The sequence below is a fragment of the Egretta garzetta genome, unplaced genomic scaffold, assembly GCF_000687185.1.
Source record: "Egretta garzetta isolate BGI_Z169 unplaced genomic scaffold, ASM68718v1 scaffold24, whole genome shotgun sequence".
In the NCBI taxonomy this organism is placed as follows: domain Eukaryota; kingdom Metazoa; phylum Chordata; class Aves; order Pelecaniformes; family Ardeidae; genus Egretta; species Egretta garzetta.
Window position 1 is genome coordinate 54,179 of NW_009259494.1, and position 22,825 is coordinate 77,003.

General features: G+C 38.3%; 1 protein-coding gene across 7 annotated transcripts in view; it reads right to left on the minus strand.

Annotated features, from left to right (window-relative positions):
• The window catches only part of ITCH (itchy E3 ubiquitin protein ligase), a 65,047-nt gene that overhangs the window by 21,664 nt on the left and 20,558 nt on the right, over window positions 1-22,825 (minus strand). For 5 of the 7 annotated variants that reach the window (XM_009637361.2, XM_035892908.1, XM_035892910.1 and 2 more), the window contains 10 exons: window positions 17,227-17,317; window positions 14,531-14,669; window positions 11,285-11,409; window positions 9,644-9,781; window positions 8,247-8,289; window positions 5,921-6,090; window positions 4,485-4,722; window positions 3,068-3,163; window positions 1,574-1,748; window positions 531-597 (listed from right to left, as the gene is read on the minus strand). In XM_009637361.2, coding sequence (XP_009635656.2) covers window positions 531-597; window positions 1,574-1,748; window positions 3,068-3,163; window positions 4,485-4,722; window positions 5,921-6,090; window positions 8,247-8,289; window positions 9,644-9,781; window positions 11,285-11,409; window positions 14,531-14,669; window positions 17,227-17,317 — 1,282 coding nt within the window. Of the gene's footprint in view, window positions 1-530; window positions 598-1,573; window positions 1,749-3,067; window positions 3,164-4,484; window positions 4,723-5,920; window positions 6,091-8,246; window positions 8,290-9,643; window positions 9,782-11,284; window positions 11,410-14,530; window positions 14,670-17,226; window positions 17,318-21,567; window positions 21,590-22,825 lie in introns of those variants that run through there. The other 2 variants (XM_035892912.1, XM_035892913.1) reach the window with 2 other exon arrangements.

Consider the following 22,825-nt stretch of genomic DNA (forward strand, 5'->3'; position numbering starts at 1 on the left):
TTAAACCACGACAACTACCCCTTTCCAGTTATATTAATTGTAAATTGTTAACCCTGTAAAGTATGAAACAGAATTTATTCCAGGGAGAAGGGCAAATCGAGAAGTGGTTAGTTGTCATTATAATAGACATTTTCAGACCAACAAAACTCTCAGAGAATTGTCTTGGAGAGGGAATTTGGAGTCTGCTTTAGAGGGAATTGGAGTCCGATTTGGCAAGAGCTGGATAGCAGGGGAGGGAATTCTGCCTAATGAAAGTGGTAAAAAAAGGATGACTGTGTGAAAGAAACTATTATGATAGTTACAAGGAGCAAACCAGAATACTCTATAGTTTCTAATCTACTTTGAAATTGCACATCCTTGTAAGGACTCTGTTTTAACAGCATATTTGATTAGATTTAATTTTAAAAGATTTTTAATCCAGATTTTCATTTTAAAAAACTAGCCTAGAACAGCTGACAAAATAATTTGGCAGAAGTATGCTTTAATGTTTAATTCTATTGCATTACAAAACACTTTCAAGTCAGTCTTACCCCATCCATGTGGCAGCGGGCCAAGAGGATCAAACTCTTTGTTCTGTGTGGATGAAAAGTCCTGGTTCTGCAAGTCACACAAACAAATGGTGAATTAATGACTAGTCATTTGCTTTCCAGATGTTCTACTGTAGCCATCATGAATTATTGAAGTAAATGCATTTTTCTTAATGTTACATATAAGCAAAGATGCCAACAAATTATTTTTCTCCACAGAGAAGGCCTATTTTACAGGCCTTGGCATGCTTAATTAACTACAGTGCCAAAAAAAAATTATTCTTTGTTTAGTGCCCCTGCCTACTCAGAAGGGAAATTACTACAGTAGCACCCAAAATAATCAGAAAGCAAGCCAATTCATTCCTGCATTCAGTACAGTTCTCCCTACCACCATTTATGAGGCCCATTTTTGTTCTCTACACATACATCAAATTTAGAACTACACCATTCTTGATAACCTAGTAGCATGAGCTGGAGGAATTATCTCAAGTCTACCATTCATCAGAGGTAAATGATGGATTTAAAATTCTGGAAGGATTATTTTCAATTTCCCTGCCTTCGTAACATTCATTGTCCATATTTCATTTTACCCAAAGCAAAAATATAGGTCCTATGAGCTTCCTTACCTTCCAGGTCTTTGGCCAAGCCAATACAAGACACAATACAAATAAACCAGCTTATTACTAAGCTGTAGTTTGTTTTGAACCAAAGGCTTTTATCAATATTGTATATAAATTTCATCAGAAAACACCACCTATGTTCAGTTGACATTAAAAACATTGCATATGCTGCCTGCAGTCACTGCAAGGACATGAACTGAGACTACCAATTATTACTTCCTGCCCACACGCAGAAACATACTATATTATCGTAACGAATAAGCCATAACAGAGCCTGGTATCTTTATGGGGAAAAGTCACCCACAAGCATGCCCAAACACCAAATACATAGATACTTTCAATATGAAGACGACAGACTAATGGTTTGAAAATTTGAAAGAGATACCCCTCTTACTTAACCTTTATAGTCATAATTATATTCCTTACCCCATATATAAACCTCTGATTAAATTGCTGCATAGCTCCTTGAAGCTGACTGCGCTGAAGCTGCCACTGTTCATAATTTCGGACAGACTCTAACGTTGGCCTCTGCCACGTTGTTGTTCTAGTGAAGTGGTCGACGTAATAAATTCTCCCCATGTTGTCAACTCGTCGCTCCCAGCTTTTAAAAGAATTACAAGCAAGAGTTCTCAACAGCAGACAATTTTAAGGGCTCAGAAGCACTTTTAGGCGAACAGGCAGTATGGTGGAAGTGGATATAAAGCATGGGCTCATCAGCAGACATTTTTTCCCCCTTTTACTCTCCACTAAAACTATGTAAGAGACAAAATTGTTTGAGGAAAATCACTTTTACTTTGTTGCATGCTATATACCAAGTCAGACTCATTCCATTTACTGTACTTTCAGGATTTTTTGAAGTATTTTTCAAGAGCTACACAAACCACTGACAATACTGTACTGGCATTACTGCATTTATCCCACTCAATCCATAAGACAATAATCTGCTGGTTTCTCCTAAACAGACTGCAAAATCCCTGACACTTTGGGCTGTACAAGGCAAGATTTCCTCACACTCTAATTTGGCTGAAAAGGAAGGTGGGGGCATTGGGGTTTGGTTTGGTTTTTTGTTTTGGGTTGGTTTTGGGTTAGGTTTTTAAATAATTTAATTATTTAATTAATAATTAATAATAAGCCAGTTCTATTTACAAAACTTGAGTGAACACACTACTATTCTGAGTAAGTTTAAGTAATACACTAGTCAATCCTCCCGAAGAGTTCAAGATAAATGGAGTATGACAGGTGAGCTCCCTTTATGAGACTGTCCGCCAGTTTTTTGTATCAAGTTCTCTCTACTATCCCACATTTTTACTTTGTAATTCTGTACAGCATGTGACCCACTTGAGTGTGATTGAATTGCAACAGAATTATTATGTTTTTCTTACTTTTTTTTTTAAATAAGAAACATAGAACAAATGTGAACACTGCTTCCATGCAGAGACTGCCATCACTGGTGCTAACAGCTGGAAAAGCCTATAAACCAAAGTGGTTTTACAAGAGCATAGTAAATTTGCAGCTGGGAACCCTGAGACAAGATCAAAGGACTGCAAACAGTAACCTCAGGATGAAGAGGTAACCAAGCTGATGGTTACCTTAATCCCAAAATACTTCTGCGTTTTTGGTTCTCTCTTACAGTTGGGGGTGTCTATTGTCTCTAACTTAAATATGTTTCTCAGAAAAGTTGTACTTGCTTGATCTTTGACAGGAAACTCAGATTCTGTTATTTCTGACATTCAACTCTTTTCCATACTATGTATCATGCATTTCTGCATAACTCCCTGGAGACAACCTGCAGCAATTGTTTGCACTGTGTTCACATTTCTATTTACAAACACGCTTTCTGGCTTTAGTAAACTGTCAGTCAATTAATTTCAGAACAACCCAGACATATCCTAGACAATCATATGACTTATCCTGACTCACCTTGGAGGAAGAGGCTCCGGTCGATCCCATGTTGTTCTTTTTTCAACATGATCCACATAGTATACTCGACCATGCTGGTCTACTCTTTGCTCCCACCTGAAAATAAAACAGTATTTTTACCTTCCTCCAGATCAAACTACTCCAACCATACAACTACAGTATAAAGATGAGAAATGTTTGTTTTCATAAAATGCTTACTTCTTAATAAAATGCTTGAAACTTGGTTCATGAGATGCACCAAAATGCTGTACAACATACAGCGATGCAATGTTCGGATTAATGGTAATTCTAAATCAGCTAGCATATAAAAAACATTCTATGTGACCACCTTCAGTTTCTGGGAAAGGGCAGCAAAAATTCATGCCTACGCATACAATTTTAGCAAGCAACAAATCAAAGTTTTGTATTCAATATCAAGTTTATCAATAACCAGTTGAACAGAAACCCCTTTTAGAGTAACATATATTCAATTTAAATCCTCAAAATATGCAAATTTTGCATAGATAACATATATGCAGAGTTCATAAGGGTACTGGTCTCATTTTCTGCACATGCAGGATTTGGGATACTGACTTACCCCTGTTTGCATCAAATGTAACATTGCGGGGAAAAAAAGCATGCCAATTTGTCATTTCTGTTGAAATCAAAATGGTAAATTGGATGTTTTCAAGACTGCTTCTATATTTCACAGTTATCCTGTGACTAAGAGAGGTAATTCAGACCTCCCCTACCTTTCAGTTCAACTGCCTGCAAGTCAAGGCAGATATTTCACCAATTACACCACTCACATTGGGAAGCTTTTGCTTTCCCTCACTCAAAGAGACCAGAACCTTTTTTTTGTGGTTTCTGTTTGTTTTGTTGTTTGTTGGTTTTTTGGTTTGGTTTTTGTTTTGTGGTTTTTTTTTTTTTTTTTTTTTTTAAGTTTAGAAACTAAATGAGAGCTTTAAGGCAACAGACCAACCATCTGGCAAACTCCACATGTTCCTGAAACACAACAGTTTGTCCACGCTGCTCCTAAGAGCTGCAGTACGAAGTCCAACCCTTCAGGCCATATCGCAGATTACTTACTGCAACAGCAGGTTTTCTTCTACTTATCTATACCAATATTTTACTACCTGACTTCATTCTAATTTGAAGACAGCAAGCTGTCATACTATTTAAAACCTTTATGTTTCACTGACATGGGAATGTATGACAAGTATCAAAAATATCTGAAAAATTAATTCTTTTCTTGAACAGATCACGCTTGAAGGCCTACCAGACAAAACAGTTAAAACCTCCAAATTAATATTGAGGGGGATTTTTGTTACGCAGCAAAAGGCAGATGTTATGAATGTTTTGTTACACTTGCTGCAAGTAAAATAAAATAAAACCAGAAGTGTCAGCACAAAAAAACCCCAAATCATTAAACTCGTACCCAGGTGGAAGAGGACCTTGACTGACTGTGGTCAGTGCCTGAGGTGGAGGATTTACTGGCTGGACTTGTCTGGATACCGGAGGAGGTGTGGTGAGCGCAGCAGTTGCAGGAGCTGTTGTTGCAGCTGTTGCCCCCTCAGGGCTCTGTTCTGGAGATGTATTTGCAGCTGTACCTGCCAGTGATCCTGCACTGGCCCCATCATTTTCTGTGGATGTGGATGAAGGACCATTCACACTTGCTATGATGTCAGGGATACCAAAGACAGAGAAAAAAAAGCCTTTAATGGATATTTATCGCCAAACTATTTTAGAAGTTGTAAATCACAAAGTAAACATGCAAGAACTGATATTGCCATGTGCATGCCTACAGCCACATTTTACAGCTTACACAAAAACGTATAAAAACAAATTTGCCTCACTTCGTAAAAATGCTTTAATGCCAGAGCTGCCATCAACGGCACAATTTTGATATTTCTGATAGAATAAATCATATTTACCAAAGCAAGTTGTCTGCATTCTGTAAACACTAAACAATGATAAACAAAAAACTACTTTTGTGCACTGAGTTAGTTATTTTCCATTTATTATTTGGAATAATAATTTAGCAGATAATAAGCATAACATTTTCAAGAAGAGATTTGACATTGCATGGGAAGAAATTAATGGGAATGGGAGGGGAACACATACATTCTTTAAGTGTTTTCCTTTTTTTTCTGAATGCCATTTGGTGGGTGGGATGAAAAGCTGTATACAAGTCAGGCCTTATTACTGAACTACAATGGATTAATCTTTTAAAGTAATTACGGTACTACAGCTTCCCATCCAGATTCAGCATTTTTCAATTCTAATAATGAGATTACTGAAACAGATTGCAATGTAGGGGGGTAAAAGAGGTACCCTAAAAACATCAACTAACTTTTCAGGACTACTGTTCTTAAAGTTTCGCAGTTATCAAACAATCAGATAAAACAGAAAAAAAAAATCTATCCAAACCCAAAAGAGTAACGAATGTTTTAAGTACTGCTGTTTCACAAAATTTAACTAGAATTGTAGAAATAAATCACTAGTATTTCAAAACCCAGTATCAACTTGAGACAGTTCTGTGAGTCCTTCAGCAGATTTCACCTCCAGCCTCAAACTCAGAGGATGTCTTAGTGCCGTAGTAGCATTCACTTGTGTTCTTTTGGTCCCACCTCCACTACATGTAGTAGTATCACTGCAATCATTACTGAACGGACATGGAAGCAAGAAATTTCTAATAATAGGAACAACAACTAAACAACATGTACTGAATGCAAGCTAAAAAATAGTCCTTCAGAAGTTATCTGCCAAAGGATTTTCCAAGAAAAAATGTAGTTAAAAATCAGCATCGGAGCAGCTGTGTTCATTCAAAGAGTGTGCAGCTTGGAAGCGAATGCCCGGCCCCAGAATACATACCGGCTACTGAAGCGGGTCTGCGGGGAGTGGGCGGAGGTGGTCTAGAAGGCCTGGGCGGTCTAGAAGGTTTGCAGTTTCCATTTGTGAGTAATGGTGAATCACTATCATTAACAGTCTTGTTTTCACTGGGAGCAGCATCTTCACAGCTTTCAAGGCCATTTGTGTTAGTCCTTTTGCAGGAAAAGACAGAAAGGAGAAACTGTTCTAACAGTCCACAGATGACACTGAACTTTATGGGAAGACACCAGAATGTAATAGTTATGGCTAGGTGATACTGCTACACTCACAGTAATTATAAAAACTGTATATATACATCTGTAAAAACGAACTAAAAGTTTATTTCCTGAGGTATATGAAACCTCAACCTCAAAAGGCTGTGAAACAGATGCATGTAACACATCTGTCACTGAATTCTCCTCTTTCATTTCCCAACTCCATACACCTGCCTTTAGGCCCAGGCTCTGAATTTTGCTGCTCAGCTATTTCCACCCATGAATTCCACTAATAATATTCAGTATTCAGTACTCTAATGAGCTGGGAAGCAGACTAAGACCTGGGAACAGCCTGCGTGCATCTCCTCCACAAGGCTAGCACATGCTTGGAACACACAGAATGCCACAGATTTTTAGAAAACTTAATTACACATACACCAATTTTCCCCCTAAACTCAATTCTGGAAAGGGCTGAAGAATTTAGGACTAAGCATTAAAGTTTTGACCAAGAGCTATGAATATAAGCTTCTCAATTTTACAAGAATTAAGAAACTAAATGGCAGTACTCACCCATTCTGTACTGTTCACCTAGCAGTGTATTTTCCTGATATATTGTAGCTCCTTAAGCAGACTTACAGGTATCTACATCTTTCCTCTTAAAGTATTTTATTTGCAGAAAATATTGAGCAAAATAAAGAGACTGTCAACTAAAATTCTAGTGGATTGAGAGGTCAAGTACATAGGCCATCAGTAATAAAACCACAGGTTACAGTTTCAGATCAGTACCTCTAAAATTATATTCCTTTAAATGTACACAAAATAAAAGCCAGTAGGCAAGCCTAAGTCAGTCATGAGTCAGACGATCAAGTAGAATCAGGTACATTTGACCTCAATATCACTGCCAAACACACTTTTGCTCTATTCCGGGTGCGGTGCACATACTTCACCCTATACCCCACCAACCTCAAAGCAAGTGGCTACGAAAGCATGTACAGTCATTTGTGATCTGAAGTTCGCAAGAGCTATAGCCTGGGTTTTCCTCAGTCCCAGAAAGCATACTGTTGGTGTCTGAACATTAAAGTCAAAATTGTAACCTTTTATCTTTGGTGTATTTGACCAGTTGGCCTAAGGTATAACAAACCTTATAACAAACAAACAAGCCTACCAAACAACTGTTATACACGTAAAAATAACCACTGCTAGGCATATTCCAGATCATTTACATGATCCTCAAAACGGACCTTTAATGAGCACCAAAAACCCTACGGGTTGGTAGTAAACCAAAATCAGCTATTATTACTATGATTATTGTACTGTTACACACTCAAGCATTCTGAATACCCAAGCACGGAAATATTCTGAGCACAAAAAGGAAACACAACAAATAAACTTTCATGGGAAGACTTCAGACAACATACCTAAGAGTTATGATCTATTAAAAAAAAAAAAACAAAACAAAACAGTGACATTTAACTTAGCTACTCCAGATGTCATCCAAGAGTGTTGTGCATTGTACAGACCCTTAAAATACTTGTAGCACTGGGAACTAAAGTGGCATGGTGCTCATTGCAGGTTAATTCACCATCAAGTATGGGCACACTTTTATCCTACCAAGCAGCAGGGTACATAATCCGATTATTGACCTTAAAACACTGCAACTGGTAGACAGCTTTTGGTATCTTCTTAACAAAGCTAAATATAATTCTGATACCTCCATGCTATAAAGAAAAAACTGTAAAAATAACCAGTGCTGTTTACTTACCAGTGGGTTTTGGTTTGGGTTTTTTTGGTTGGGTTTTTTTTTTTTTGTTTTTTGTTTTTAATATCTATTTTGGTTAATCACTGGAAGAAGGATGAGGAACACGAAGGGAAAAAAACCAAAAGACCAGTCAGGTATGGAGCAAACTGAAGCTGTAAGATGGGGCTCATATGGCAAACAATTTAATATGTGAATGTACAACAGTACAGTATTTTTGCATAGGACATGCTCAGATCTTTACAGACACTGCTGCAGGGCATACTCGAATTTTTCAGTTGTCATCTTTATCAAACATACAATTCCACTTTCAAGACTGCAAACATTAAAAGGCAGTATAAAAAAAAAAAAGTCTTACCGTGTGTCATTCCTTACTTTGGAGCTATCATTCTGTGTAGGACCTTAAATACCAGAAAGGAAAAGACCACAGAAGTATCAGCAACATTCTGAATCATTTCCAAGAAAAGAAGCCATTTTTAATGCTCACATTTCTTTCAAATGTGGAGGTGATATACTATGTCCTGCCTCTCTATTGTCTTATTTCAAAACTGTACACATTTTGCATGCCTTGTGTGTGTGTGTATATTTTTTAAACCACTGACAGTGTATTATTTTCATCTTATGGAGGATACAGCAGGATAACACTTGACTGTATGAATATTCCCAAACACACGCAGTTCAGTAACACTGACTCCTGTCTTTGCAGCAGTGTCAAGCAGTGTTCCTGGAGTAGAGCTGGCTGTTCATATTCCCTCCCTTTTCAATGACAACAGGCAGAGCAGGAAGGGCAATAACTTCTCTCTGCTTGGCTAGCAAAGCAACCGCAGGGGCTTTGTTTTCTGGGGCTCTCTAGCCTGGACCCTTCCCTTTCTCTGTAAATTATTTAGCATAAAAGCATTCAAGCAGGTACAAAATATGGCTGCACTCCAAACAGAATCATAGCAGCTCAGCCTAGATTTGCAAACCTTTTGCAACCGCTTATTCAGCCAGCTTGGAAACATTTGCCTTTTATTGCCAGCATTTGCAATACTTGAATATGCACAGCACAGAACTGCTCATTCACGTAGACAGCACAAATACTTTATTTCCACAGAATTAAACAAACGTCATTAACAAACAAATCAGTTATCAATTCTGATGAGAACTATGTACAGATCTAAGCCAAAGACAAGGACGTAGACACGTGCAGGCTTATGATAATGGGCTGTTAGTGGGCTGTGATTTTAATCTTCACTTAAATCATACTAGTTATCTGAAAGCAAAGATGCCAACTAAACAGAATAGTGGATCCTTCTCTGCAGCACTCCACAGGGAAGAAAATTATGAAAACATTTATTTAAATGAGATCTATTAAGAAAAATGAATATAAACCCATGTCTCCTAGTAAGCAGAACACTTATGACGATGAGATCAAAGTAACTTATTTTATATTCTTTTCTGTCTATGATGTTATTAAACATTTAGGGAAGCTAGAGGCTTTCAATTAAAAGTTTGGGATTGCTAGATATAAGTTACCAGAGTCCAGAAAGTACAGATGCTAATTTTATTTTCATTACAATAAGGCTGAAAATCTTCACTGTGGACTATGACTCCACCTCTAATAAAAATGCTTATGAGTTCTGGTCTCTGCAAAGAGGAAGTTATAGAAGCCACTGTAGTTATGATTATTACAACACTGTGTTGAAGTTTCCAGAAAAAAAAAGCTTTGTATACCAGACATATGTAGAGGGCACATTTGAATTGAAAGTTACTTACTTCTTGTACTGGAGGCATCACCATTGGTTAGGAGCTCAGGATCTACCTGCATTCCATCTAGACAGACTGACAGATCTCCCACCACTTCTGCTGGTTCTCTGTCACCAACCAGCTGCAATGTCACCACTACCTGCTCCACTGAAAGAGCACAGAAAGGAATGGGAGTTTATGTGACAAAGTATAACTGAAAAAGCACAGAAAAGAATGGGAGTTTACCTTATTACATGACAAAAAAGTGCATTTTATTCAAGAAGCCAAATGTAGACCACAATGATCAAGGGGGAAAAAAAAAAAAAAAAACCAACACCAAAACAAACCCCAGAACTACAGCTCTGTCTATAACTTTTTACGTCTTGTGTGGTAAAACTAATCGTTTCCAGATGCCAGTAAAAAGTTATTATTTTTACAAAAAACGGAAAACTGGAGCATAAGCTTGTTGCTGCCTGAAGAAAGGATTATCACTACAGCAGAGCTTGAGTCTCGCGTTCCTGCCCACGCTTTTAAAGCCATTAATGCACCTGTCCTCAAAACCTTATAGTTAGGAAACATAATTCACCTCATTCTTCATACAGAGCAGGCATCAATCCTGTCTTCTGATTAAAATACTTCACATTTATCTAATGACATCAAGATTCACATTTAGAATGTAAAGATTTTGCATCATATCCCCAGAGCAAAGGTATTCTCAGGGTAAATAACTGTTTTTCATGAAACAGAACTGTAAATAAGTATTCTTGATGAAATGGTTTGAAACAAAATCCAGTGAACTGCAGCAGGGTATGTGGTGTGATACAAGACAGTGGAGTTACCCGTGGTAATTTTCACCCAGATCCAGCAGGACAGTAACACTGTCAGGAGAACAGGTCATCACACCACTGTCAACCGTGCTGCATTTACAATGACCACACCTGGAAGTCCGGGCTGACTGCTTCTTTAAAGTACAGACCACCAGTATGTCAGCACAAAGCTATATGCGGTAGCAACACAAATTCTGTAACGGGTGTGTAGAATTCTGTATTTCTCTTCCAAGCTTCACAGGATGCACATGCTGCCTACAGGCTAACTCGTTCCAAGATGCATGAAATAACATTTCCCTGTGACACTATTTAGAACAAAAATAACTTTACACACTTCCAGGTCTAGCACCAGGAACATATCAGAGTTTTCACTTTTAAGCTATATAAAAGGAAACGCTCTTTTCTTTAATTAGGCTTTCACCCTCACACACACTAGCAAAATGAAAAATACCACGTCTTCAATGACCCCATAGCAGAGTGGGTATAACAATAAAAGATTACACTGAAAAAGTAGGAGGAAGCTCATAAATGCAACCTGTAGCAACAAAAGGAATTCTGAAGAGCCATCTTTGAGGGTGACAGAGCACTGGAACAGGCTGCCCAGGAGGGCTGTGGAGTCTCCTTCTCTGGAGATATTCAAAGTCCTCCTGGATGATGTCCTGTGCACCCTCCTCTGGGTGAGCCTGCTTTAGCAGGGGGGTTGGTCTGGGTGATCTCCCAAGGTCCCTTCCAACCCCTGCCATGCTGGGATTCTGTGATCTACAGAGTTGCACACAGTGCTCACAAACAGACAACTCCTGAGAAATGCTGCAGCATGCCAAGGTATTGCTAACGTTATACTTACGTTTCATACTGTTTGATTTCAAAGTCTCATGAATATCCAGAGCAGCACTTCCCAGAAGGACATCAGATTTTAACGTTTGATGGCTCCAGACTCGAAAGTTTAATTTACTTACAGGAGTGACAATTCTGAAAAGGAAAAGTTGAGCACTGTGTAAGGGCATTTGTTGGGAGGGGAAGCGGGTGAAGCGAGCAATCTACTTCAACTGTCACTTAAAATTATTTAAAAATGAAGTAGTAATAGTGGTATCATCAAACCATTTTAATCATCACATTCTAGTATGCAGCCATGTTTATATGTTGTGTAAATCAAAATTGTTGCAAGACTGTTCATAGACTTGAGTAAATTTTTATTATTACTATTTTAAGGAAAAAATCTGAAGAAAAAACTTCCAGCTCACAATTAGCACCCGAGTGTAACCAGGATTAGAAAAAAAGACTGATTCTTGCAGTTTCACCTGTCATGAGCGTTCAGCATTTGCGTACCTTGATGTGAGAATTTTTCACACAGAGAGGGAAGACAGCAAATTTGCTTTCTGAAGAGGCTATCAGAAAATTTTAGGACATCACATAAAAAGGGAAGTACTTGGAAATACAAAAAATTATTTCAAGTATTTTCATAAGGCGACTGTTCCCTAATAAGCTGGCACATACTTACATCATATTATGACAAAGCAGGAGGAATATATACAAAATTATTCGCATTTTACTGACTTCTGACTTCACAATGCATTTACTGAGAACAGAAGAAAACACTACATATTGCTTAACAATTCAAAACCGTCCCTCACCATTTCCAGGAGTAGGATGTATTAATTCGACAGTGTGCTAATTTGATTATGTCCTTGGGAGAATTGGTTCCAGGTTTACTACCAGAAAAGTCCCTTATGGACCCCAACTATCACAATAGTTTCTCTTCATTCTAAATCAAGTAATTCAGAGAAGAATTCAACCATTTATTTCTACCCTGTTTCACTTCCCCAAGGCCTTTCTTAAATTTTTACTTGTTTTAGTGACACAAAAATCTGAACTTCATTCCAAGCATGGTGCTACAGCCTGGAAAGATGCCTTCCAGAGAGCAGGCATAGTAAGAAGAGTGGCAACGTAAGCCTGTACATAGTCTAAACAAGAGCTGAAGTTCTGTCTGAAAAATCCTGTGGGCTGGTAAGGTCATAAAACCACAGCACTGTAGCCTCTGCTGAGCACACAAGACAGTCTGAATTTGCCAACCGGTGGCAGAGAAGGTACATCTCTGCTCCCAGAAATGCCATCAGCAGAGTCACTCCCTAAACCTGAAAGCTCTTGATCAAGGATTACCTATGCAGTAAGACCCTCCCCTTCCAGACCTACGCCAGCAGTTATGTACTGGGAGAGCCCTCACTGGAGAAGGAACACATGCAAACAGAAATGTTTTCTGCCACAGCAGTTACTTAGTCTTCCTCGCTCTAGATCCAAACCAAGCTGAATCAAACCATGCTCATTTCAAAACTGCTAAATCTCACCAAACATTTTGCAGCAAGATGATGACAGCCGCTACAGCGTACGTGATCGGGCAGATCTTATAGAATAAAGGAACTCTCTCAGCAATAAAAAACCCTTGAAAGCCTAGATTTTTCTTTTTCCTTCTTAAAAGCATTCTGACAACAGCAGGAAGATGAGCACCACAAAACAGCTGATACTGCAATTAAGAATGGACTCACAAAACTTTTTTTTCTAGAAAGTTGCTCTTAGAGGCAAAATATTTGCCTGCCCCTCAGGTTCCCCTTGAGTTCTGAGAAGCCTTACAACAGAGAAACAAATTTACATCAGTATCAGTTGCCGACACTGTACGAACACATTTCTGTTATTTAAAAAAAAAAATCCCTAACAGCAACTTCAAAGTAACTTTAAATACTGATATTCTTTTTCTACAAGGAACGTTCTAACATTTATATATTTTTAAATTATTTTAATTGTGAGAAACGGGTATTACAAATGACTGTTTATTTCCTCAGCAGATAATTTCACTTGTACATGATTGGTAAGTCCAGGCTTTCACAGTTGGACAATCCCTTCAGAATACGCACCTCCACCTAACAGACTGGCTCCTGGAAGAGGAACCCATGGTCCACACCCATTTGCAGAAGCCATTATACATTTCCTTTTTATTCCAAATCTGAATGGAAGCAGCTGTGTCAAATTATTTCCTAAAAAACAATTCACTTACTCCACTAAGTTCCACATAGTATTAGTGTAATCTTCAATACAGTTGATATGCACTGGGTGCCTCTGTTTGGTGCTTACTGAACTGGAGCAAAAGTCACCCATGTATTATTGTGTGGACTTGCACAGCACAAGCTACAAGCATTTCAATTTAAAAAAAAAAAAAAAGGCAGGCTTTAAAAGCTAGAAGAAAATTCTGCTCTTGCACACTGATATGCATGTAAAGCACAAGGTTTTCTTTTTCTTAAAATACTTCTTTGCAGTGATAAGGGAAATAGTCACCAAAATTTCGTAATCATCTGAATTACAAGAAAAGAAGAGGCATGAAAAAGGTTTTCATCAGGCTGGAGTGTTCAAGGTGCCTCAAGAATAATAATCTCAAATCTAAGCATGAGCAAGTGGGCAAGCACAAGACTGACCTTTATCCCACTACTGCTTGTGACACATTCTTAAGAGAAAACTAGATGTTATAGAAGCTGCAGATCTTTTTTTTTTTTCCCCTGTGCCAAGCAAACACCAACAGCTGTCTTCATCTTGAATCTGATGTTAGCTTTGTACTCTGAAGGTGAAAATTAATGAGGAATTTTGGACTTGTGATTGAATTTAGACATGCACAAGACACCGCTAGCTACCTGTGTTATGGCATGGTGCGAAACAAAGTGGTACACAAAGAACAGCTACGCTTTTCAGCCACCATGTTTCTGAAACACTGTAGCCTTAAACATGACAACAAAAAATGCATGGGATCATCAGTTTTAATACCCAATTACCTTACTTTCCTTACTACTCCCAGAATGAAAGCTCCTTTGATATGCCATATACAGAATACATTCCTTCACAAGCACTGGATCTTTTCCATACGACACAATGCAATATTTTGGAAATATATATTCCAGACTGCGGTGTATTTGCTCCAAAAATTACACAAATATCTTCGTATCATATAATAACAAACGCCTTGCTTAAAATGAAAACAGAACCCCTAAATCCACTGTCAATTCCATTAACTTAGCTCAAATAAATTGGAAAACAAAACCATCAAACCTACACTGTAAGATGCTGTTTCCACTTCGGACTATTTGTATTGTTACATTTTTCTGTCTTCTTTGACTGTCCATCTACTGAGACTTCCACGTAAGGGCTAGGTCCAAACCATTTATTTTTTTCTTTTAGCTTTGCTGAAATAACTGTTAAGAAAAAGAAAAACAATAATTTACTCAATAAGATTTCAATTGCAAATAATATGTTTCAGTTGTGTGCTTCACTGTTCAAATATCAGGTCACTGATGCTTGACAATAAAGCTCAAGAAAAAAAAAAAAACCACATTAGATGGACAAAAATGCTCTTGTATTCCAGATCATTTTATACAATGCTACAGCTCACACAAATGCCTAAAGCATGCAACAGTACTTCTGTAACATCGGACACTATAATTAATAATAATCCACAGCTAACAGTAGAAAATATCCTCTACAACCTCCTCCAGTCTGCCACCAGCCAAGAGAATTCCTGGAGTTTATGACACTTGCTTGTTAAAAAGCTCAAAGCATGATCTGTCTCTCATTACGGCATCATGGAAAACTGCCGCCACTTCTGGTGAAAAGAACATCATTAAGAAAAAAGAACTTTCTGACAAGTTTTCTGTATCAAAGCACACTTCCAGAAAAGCTAACTAAAGGCAAACTCCAAGTGCCAATAACTAGAATTCCTGAGTTCTGATTCTAGAAACAAAACCTGGACAGGACTTGCAGCTCTAGAACTTTAATTTTGGGGGTGGGAGGCGTTTTGGGGTTTTTTGTTTGGTTTTAATTTGGGGTGGGTTTTTTTGTAATTTTTTTTTTTAAACATTCAACACCACTGACTGCAACACTCCTCTCTTTCCAAACACCAGGGCTGTGTTGCCTCCATTTAGCCAAAGCAGTGTGTGTGTGCATGAGCCTATGCCTGACACTTGACTCTCAGGTTAGGAGTGTTCTTGGATTCCTTGGCAATGCTAAACTCACAAAACACTACTTAAACCAGAGATGTTATCATTTCCAACTGGCCAGTGAACTCCATTCTCTTCTAACAGTTTGGTCTCCTGTGTTTCTATCACCCACCTCAGCTGCACTACAACCTTAAAAAAAGATGATTAATTCAAGCCCATATGGCTAATCTACCTAGATTCCCTTTATAGTCTATGCTCCTTTAGAGATTTAGAGAAGTAGCTTAGTATAAACTGCTCTGAACTGCTCCCAGGGGAAACTCTTTCTCTCTATATTACAGATATCTCACAGAAATTAACTTCAGTTAGCATACATTAATTTTCACAAATAGCTCCCCTTCCCTTCCCCTCATGCCTCCAGTACTTCTACCCTACAGCATCTCATGCCTCAACATCACTAGCTCTCTCTCAAAGGCATCAGGACGTACTTCAAGGCAGCACAAATCAGCAGTCTTGTACCTAATTTCGAGTTTTTTACTTGCCTAGACAACCTGAAAATGCATTTAAAACTAATGAAGACAGCAGAACAGGGAGGTGAGGGTAGGGCAGGTGGGGGGGGCTGTCTACAGAAACATCTACAAACGGTAACGCCTGCTTGCACAGGGAACAGTTTGCTTGCAAACCGCAGCTGAACTCCTACAGAAATTAAGAACCATTCAAACATCTTAATAGTCTCAGTTCTGAACACCGAGCCATTTCTTCACTTTCTTTATGCAAGTCCCAGGCCTTTAACGGAGCAAGCCCGAGACAGCAATCACCACTTCAATCCTTAGCTCCGCTCTCCATAGCCATGTGGAGGATGTACCTCCTTCCAAACCTCTGCAATTTTTCTCTCCAGTATCAACCTGCAGGGACAAAATTTCTCTTAAAGGCTCATGGCCTACTGAGAAAAACAAGCCCATGATCTCAGTGTGACAGCTAGAGCCAGTAAAACTTACTCAGTTCCAACCTTTCTAGTCTAAAGCTTTCCCACCTATTTTTGACAATTCTTCTCGTCCCCACAGTATCAGCTTTGTGAAACTTCTGCATATACCCACAGTTCTTCCACACTGAGGGTGCAAAATTTACCCTTGATGCTTCTAAACATAGACCTGCATACACACACAGATCTCCCATTCCCAGGTTTCAGCCTTTATGCTTCAGTAAAATTTGTCAGAGAGCAGAAGTGAGGAAAACTTGGTAATTAAGTTTCAACAGCTACAAAAGCAAAGCACATTCTGTAAATCCATTCCTATGCGATCTACAGGGGTGCAATTACAGTAATTCTCACCAACACTTTTATTAAAGCTCCTTTACAATGGTGGCCATAAAAACATGTCACAAGGGAGAAGCAGTAAGTTCAAATTTAATGAACAGCAGTTCAGATTCACTTAGCTTGAGATATAAAAGGATTGTTAGGAGAAATGTTAGGTTTGGTATTATGTCAAGAGCTGGTGACTGAAAGCAGTAGCATATTACTTTATTACATTTCATTACTACATTTACTTAACAGCATTCAAAAAGAATTATTGTTTCTTTTTTTTTAAACACAAAAATGTATCCTTTCAAAATACATTTTAGATAAAATCCTGAATAAAATAGCTATATTTGTGCCAAGTAATGATGGCATAACACCATCAATTTTATCATGCAACTTCTCCTGGGTTTTGTACAACTCAAAATACCCTGGAATGCAACATACCAGTAACCTCTGTTTAACTGTGGGGAAAACACTTTCACATTTCTAAGCAGAAAACATACATCCTTTCAAAAGGCTTACCAGTGATCTGAAGTTGTGACTTCATGGAAAACCCACCAGATGATCCTGACCTGGTCCCACTGCCAGCCATAATACAGGCTGGATCTTGAATCTGGATGAAGAGACAAGGTAAACAATTGAATCCGCAGAAACTCACAAATGAAATCATCTGTATTTTGACATGTAGATACATTATACTGCAAACAAGACCACCACACTTGTTCTCTTTCTAGTTCTTTTCCATCTCCCCAAAGTACAGAAAATGGTTTACAAAGCAGTTGGTCTCTACTATTACGTGATCTGTAAATATTCATGTCTTAGGCAAAAGAGGTCTTTTGATTTTGTCCCTTCAATTTGCCAATTAACCGAGAGTGGATGATCTTCTAATCGCAAAGTTTGCTGTACCTCTTACGTCCGAAAGTGCCTGCCTATTTTGATGTCGTAAGTCTCGTAAGTCCTGGGTAAGAAGTTTATCTTCCCATGTCAAGTATTATTTGGTTTAAAAAAAAAAAAAAAAAAAAAAAAAAGGAGTAAGACAACCTCTACAGCCCAACCTTTCCTCTCACCACACCCCAATCCTCACACCTGTGCTAGCCTGATCCTCCCGGTACTGAGGCAGGTATTCCTGCTATTCTTTGAACTTGATTCAATTCACTATTTGGTTTGGGGGCAGAGGGCGAAAAGTGGACAATATGCATCATATAGTTGTGAAATTAACAGACAGAAATGAAATAGTGTGCTATTATACCAAAACCAGACATCACTTTGGAATATCCAGATACCCTTGTCTCCTATTAATTTTTAAAACACATTTTCAGCTCGACATCCCTTACCAACTAAACTAGATACATATCAGTAAGTCCTCTACAGCTGATTTACACCCTGGAAAATGAATGGGTTACTGAAGACTCCAAATTCCTTCCTGGATACACCTTCCTGACTACTCCCATGCCGTGTTCCCTCCCTTCTGCCATTTCCTCACTATTTTCTGTGGCCATAACCTTCTGCAAACTGATTCATCCACCCATACCTCTGACCTCTCCCTTTGGGGTCCCAGCTATTGGGAGGCTCAGCAACTCTGGCCAAGGGGTCGGTTGATCAGCACTCGCCAACCTCCCAGCCCACCGCTGTGCATCTTCAGTCAGCCACCAAATCCAAACTCCAAAGCAGATCAATACCACGTGCCAGCTCCCAGGTGTTTTCTGCACACAACATTATTTTCACCTTAAGATTAAGCTGCTCTCTGCACCTTGAACACCAAAGGCTGCAGGTATGCACTTCCCACTGATAATGTGTAAAAAAGGAGGCCAGATCTGAATATCACAACTTTCTTTTTAGAGGCTGCAGTCTGAAGCACAAGTCTGTACACTGTGACAATTACTGTGAAACTGATAATATTCCACAGGTATTTGAGAAGTGGTGAAATTGGAAGTTCTTGCATCCTATAGCTTGCTGATGCTAGCTTTAACTACTGGAGAACATGACAGCACCAAAAAATGTACTAACGACTTGCTTAAATGGGAGGTCAGTGCTGTTAATTACTAGATTCCTGATGTGCATCATGCAAATCTAAATCCTGCTAGAGTGAAAAAGCTTTGAATGTAAGTATTTCAAAAGTAGTCTAAATTTCAAAAGTAGTCTAAATTTCAAAGATTAAGAGGACAATTCTTAATTCTGATCCTGTGATTAGTTCTACCAAACTCGCTAGGTATCCTTTATGCTTTAAGAAAGCAGCTGAATAGCATCGAGACCCAGACAGACAGACTGGATAGCCCAAAGGAGTTTGCATTGACCGAAGAGCTCCTGTTTTCCTCCTGGAGAAATAACACCACACCTAATACAAACGCAATTACTGAAGGTGATAATTTTCAATTGAAGTCATACAGTAAGCACATTCAGCATACGACATTCATTCAGAAGCGCATGTTAAAGCCAACTTTCATTGCTAAGCCCGCAAAATGCACTCATTAAAATGATTTTATTAACATTTTATCATTTTCATTGAGACTATGCAGAAAAAATTCTAGTAGCTTAATCACATCTGAAATGACTGTCCTGCAAACATCCGAGTGAGCACACACGTATGTGCGAGTGTGTACGTAGTGAGACATAGTTTTCACTAACTAGGTTAAATGAAGTGTCAGGAATCTCTTGCCTACCAGTACTTCTAAAAAAATAGAAACTACATTACACATAGTTTAGTTCTCTCAGCTGCCATAAAGTTTCTAATAACTTTTGAACAATAGAATTGAAGAGTCTTATTTTACTGCATGCTTGCTAAAATCCAGAGGCTCTTCATTTCAAGCAAGCTCCATTAGTTAACCAGAAAATGTGGAGTTCCAGAGGAAGCAGCAGCAAGCAACAATTTACCTGTGCTCTGCACTTACAGACCTATTTCTGTTTCCATGTTTTCGAATACCTTGACCCTGATGCCCCTCCTGCTCACCTCAGCTGCCAGCTGAAAAAGGCTCCGCAAGCAGAACAGCCGATTCCAAGCCAGGAGTCCAGCATGGAATAATCACTGAACCCACACTGCAACTTTTCTCACAGATGGGCACTAATTTAAGTCTCTTCCCTACCATGCATGTATTTACCCTATCCACATTTTTCATAACTCATAGAAATTTAATCAACTTTGATATCTCCATCAATTTTTAGCTGGAATGGATCAGCAATCAAGAAAGTTTGTAGCGCAACACCCAGGAAAAGGAGAAGAGAACAGAGCAGGACTGGCAGGTGGGATAGTATATACCTCGTTCTCTTACGAAATAAGGGCTAAAATAAAATAATTAGCCAAATAAGAACCCGTGATGATTAACGAACTACACTTTGAAGATGCACAAAGAGGTCGCAAAAGACAATAACTCCCCAAGTCTCATACATCCAGCTGATTTCTACATTTAAACTTAGTTTTTCACATTTAACTCGTCTTCGTTTATATAACAAATACACACACAAATTACATCTCTTTGGTAAGAAACTATGATATTAACAGCTACTTTGAACAGTAACACTGCATAGGATTTCAACTTGAAAACAGCCTATGGCTACTTACAAACTTAATCAAAAAATAAGGCAACATACCCCGTTCAATCATTATTAAAATATTTCCATTTAGTTACATTACAATAGAAACAGTATTTAGGATTCTGTAAAAAGCAAATATCTTTATTTAAGACAAGCAGTTCTGTCAGCAACTGGATGTGGACAGGCCAACATGTGTGAACACCAGCAAGAATTTTAACTCTACTGGACCTTTGGACTCCTTGCCAGTGCAAGGGAGTATGATGATGGCTTTCAAACTGTGTTGCAAATAATTTTATGATCAAAAATATAATTTGAGAAATCATTATAAACTATGTATGTCTATATTTTATAAATTCATTGTAATGCAACAAATAACCTCCATGAGTTGAAACTGTCATTCCGAACACCTGAGAATGCATCCTCAAGGGTTTTTTCTGCAGTAGAAAATTACACACATCTTCATAAATATTTAAGGATTTGGTTTGGGTTAATTTTTTTTTTGTTCTGCTTTGGTTTAAATTACAGTAAGCTCATATTGCCACTTTTTCCTCTCAGACGCTGCTACCCACTTCCAAGAAACCTGCCAGAACCTGAAATTTAGGAACATGAGTTGAAAGGTTTGAAAGCTGTGATAGAGAGCGGGGCAGCATAAACAGACACTCAGAGCATGATCACGAAGTAGAATTGCCTTAGAAATGAACATGGCAAATTATTTGGTGTATAAAAAGATATAATACAGAATGATACAGAATTAATATCTTCTTGCCATTAAAAATAAACCATTCAAATGCTTGCCTGAATTTCTTTGGTGGCTGCATACCCACTCCCAGGTAGGTTGGTTTGTTCTTATAACACGCTACTATAATGTGTAGATATTAGATTAATTATACTTAGCTTCATAATTGCATATACCACTGTTTGTACTCCAGCAGGTTTGAACAAACATTGCTTAAAATAAATCCGTCTCACAGTTGGAAACTGAGTCCACACATCTTTTTGGGATGCAGTTCTTTGAATTCCACTTCTCCCTAGAGTGCTTCCTCAGAAGCCTCCCCTATGGCACAACCTGACTCTTGGGCCAAACTGCATCATCTTCAGCGGCATTTTAATCCAAAACAGCAGACTTCTTCACCAGATTTTTTTTTTTTCTGTGACTTGTGTGGAAGAAAGAAGAAATTCTAGAGGAGTGCAGCCCAGATGCTGCAAACACTTGGGCAGAAAGGGAGGATCCTTGTTTATTTTTCTTTTAACAAATCATGAGAAAGAGTGGGGAGAAAAGCAGCTTTGAGTGCTTCTTGGGTAAGGTGAAGTATGGGAAGAGAAGGGGCTTCTTACCTCTTAAAATCAGGGAGTATAAATAGAAGAAAAATGCCGTCAAACGCTTGAGAAGTCTTCAGAGTGTCACACCAATTCAAGGTATGGTGACTTTATGCAGCAATGGGATTAATCTGTTAAAGAACTGACTTATCAAAGAAGGTCATTTTCTTTACTATTTATTTGAAAGAATAAAAGACACGACTAGGTCAGAATGAAATCCCGTGACTGTACAGGGATATTCATATACATGCATAGCTTTGAAAATATGCTGGCACATGCTCTTTATAATTCAAAAAATACTGAAATAATTCCACATTGTTGGCTGCTCTACGCCTTATGTGCAGTAATTAATTTTAAGAACAGGCTAAACTGCTCTTTACAGGTGTACCAATTCAAAGCGTATTTGCTCTTTCAATAAACCAGTAAAAAAAAAAAATCACCTAATGGAAAAAATGTCTTTAACGTACCTAGTAATTTTAGCAATGGTTTTTAAAACCTCGCTGAGTAACACAGGAATGCAGACTTTTGGAAAAACTGTAAAATCTACAAAGTTTTATTTAAAAAAAAGGCATGTAAGAGGTAACATGTCCCCTTTCCAACAGTTAATTCTTTTATCACAGTTACTCAAGTTACACTTAAGAAGAGACAAGACGAGGTATTTCAGAGAAAGTTCAAAGTCACCTGTTTAAGTTAACACTGCATTTTTCTGTGTGCAAGAAATTCAGTACAAACGCTTCCTCTCCTTCCCCCAAAGCACTGAAGCCTCTTGTGAGCTGGAGGCATGCGTACTGTGGGGATGTTCTTTCCTCTCAATCGTTAGATAGAATTACCCAGTAAGCCAGGGCAGAGACAGCTAATTTCATTTAGCAAATTTGCAGTTACTTTTAACTGTTCAAGTTTCATCTTTAAAGTGGTTTGACAAAGCTGTTTTTATGTTTTACATTTTTATCGCTTTTTTTCCCCTAAAATAAGTTTTATGGAGATGGTCAGCTTTGCCCAAACAAGTAAGACGACATGCAGAAAGAAAGAAACTGCTGAGTAATCCACCACAAAGAAAAGAATAGACACAGATTGTAAGAGTGTTGAGTACACATTGGAAAGGGAAGCAATTATGAGGTTTGCATCAAGGGATATTTATACGGGATGGAACAAAGAGGGTTTTAACAGCAGAATGCAGCTTAGCTCCCTTGGCCATCACCACACATGAGCAGCACTACACCTATTTACTGAAAATGCAGTAAAAGCAAAGTTATCTCTGCTGTAATACCTCGGTTGA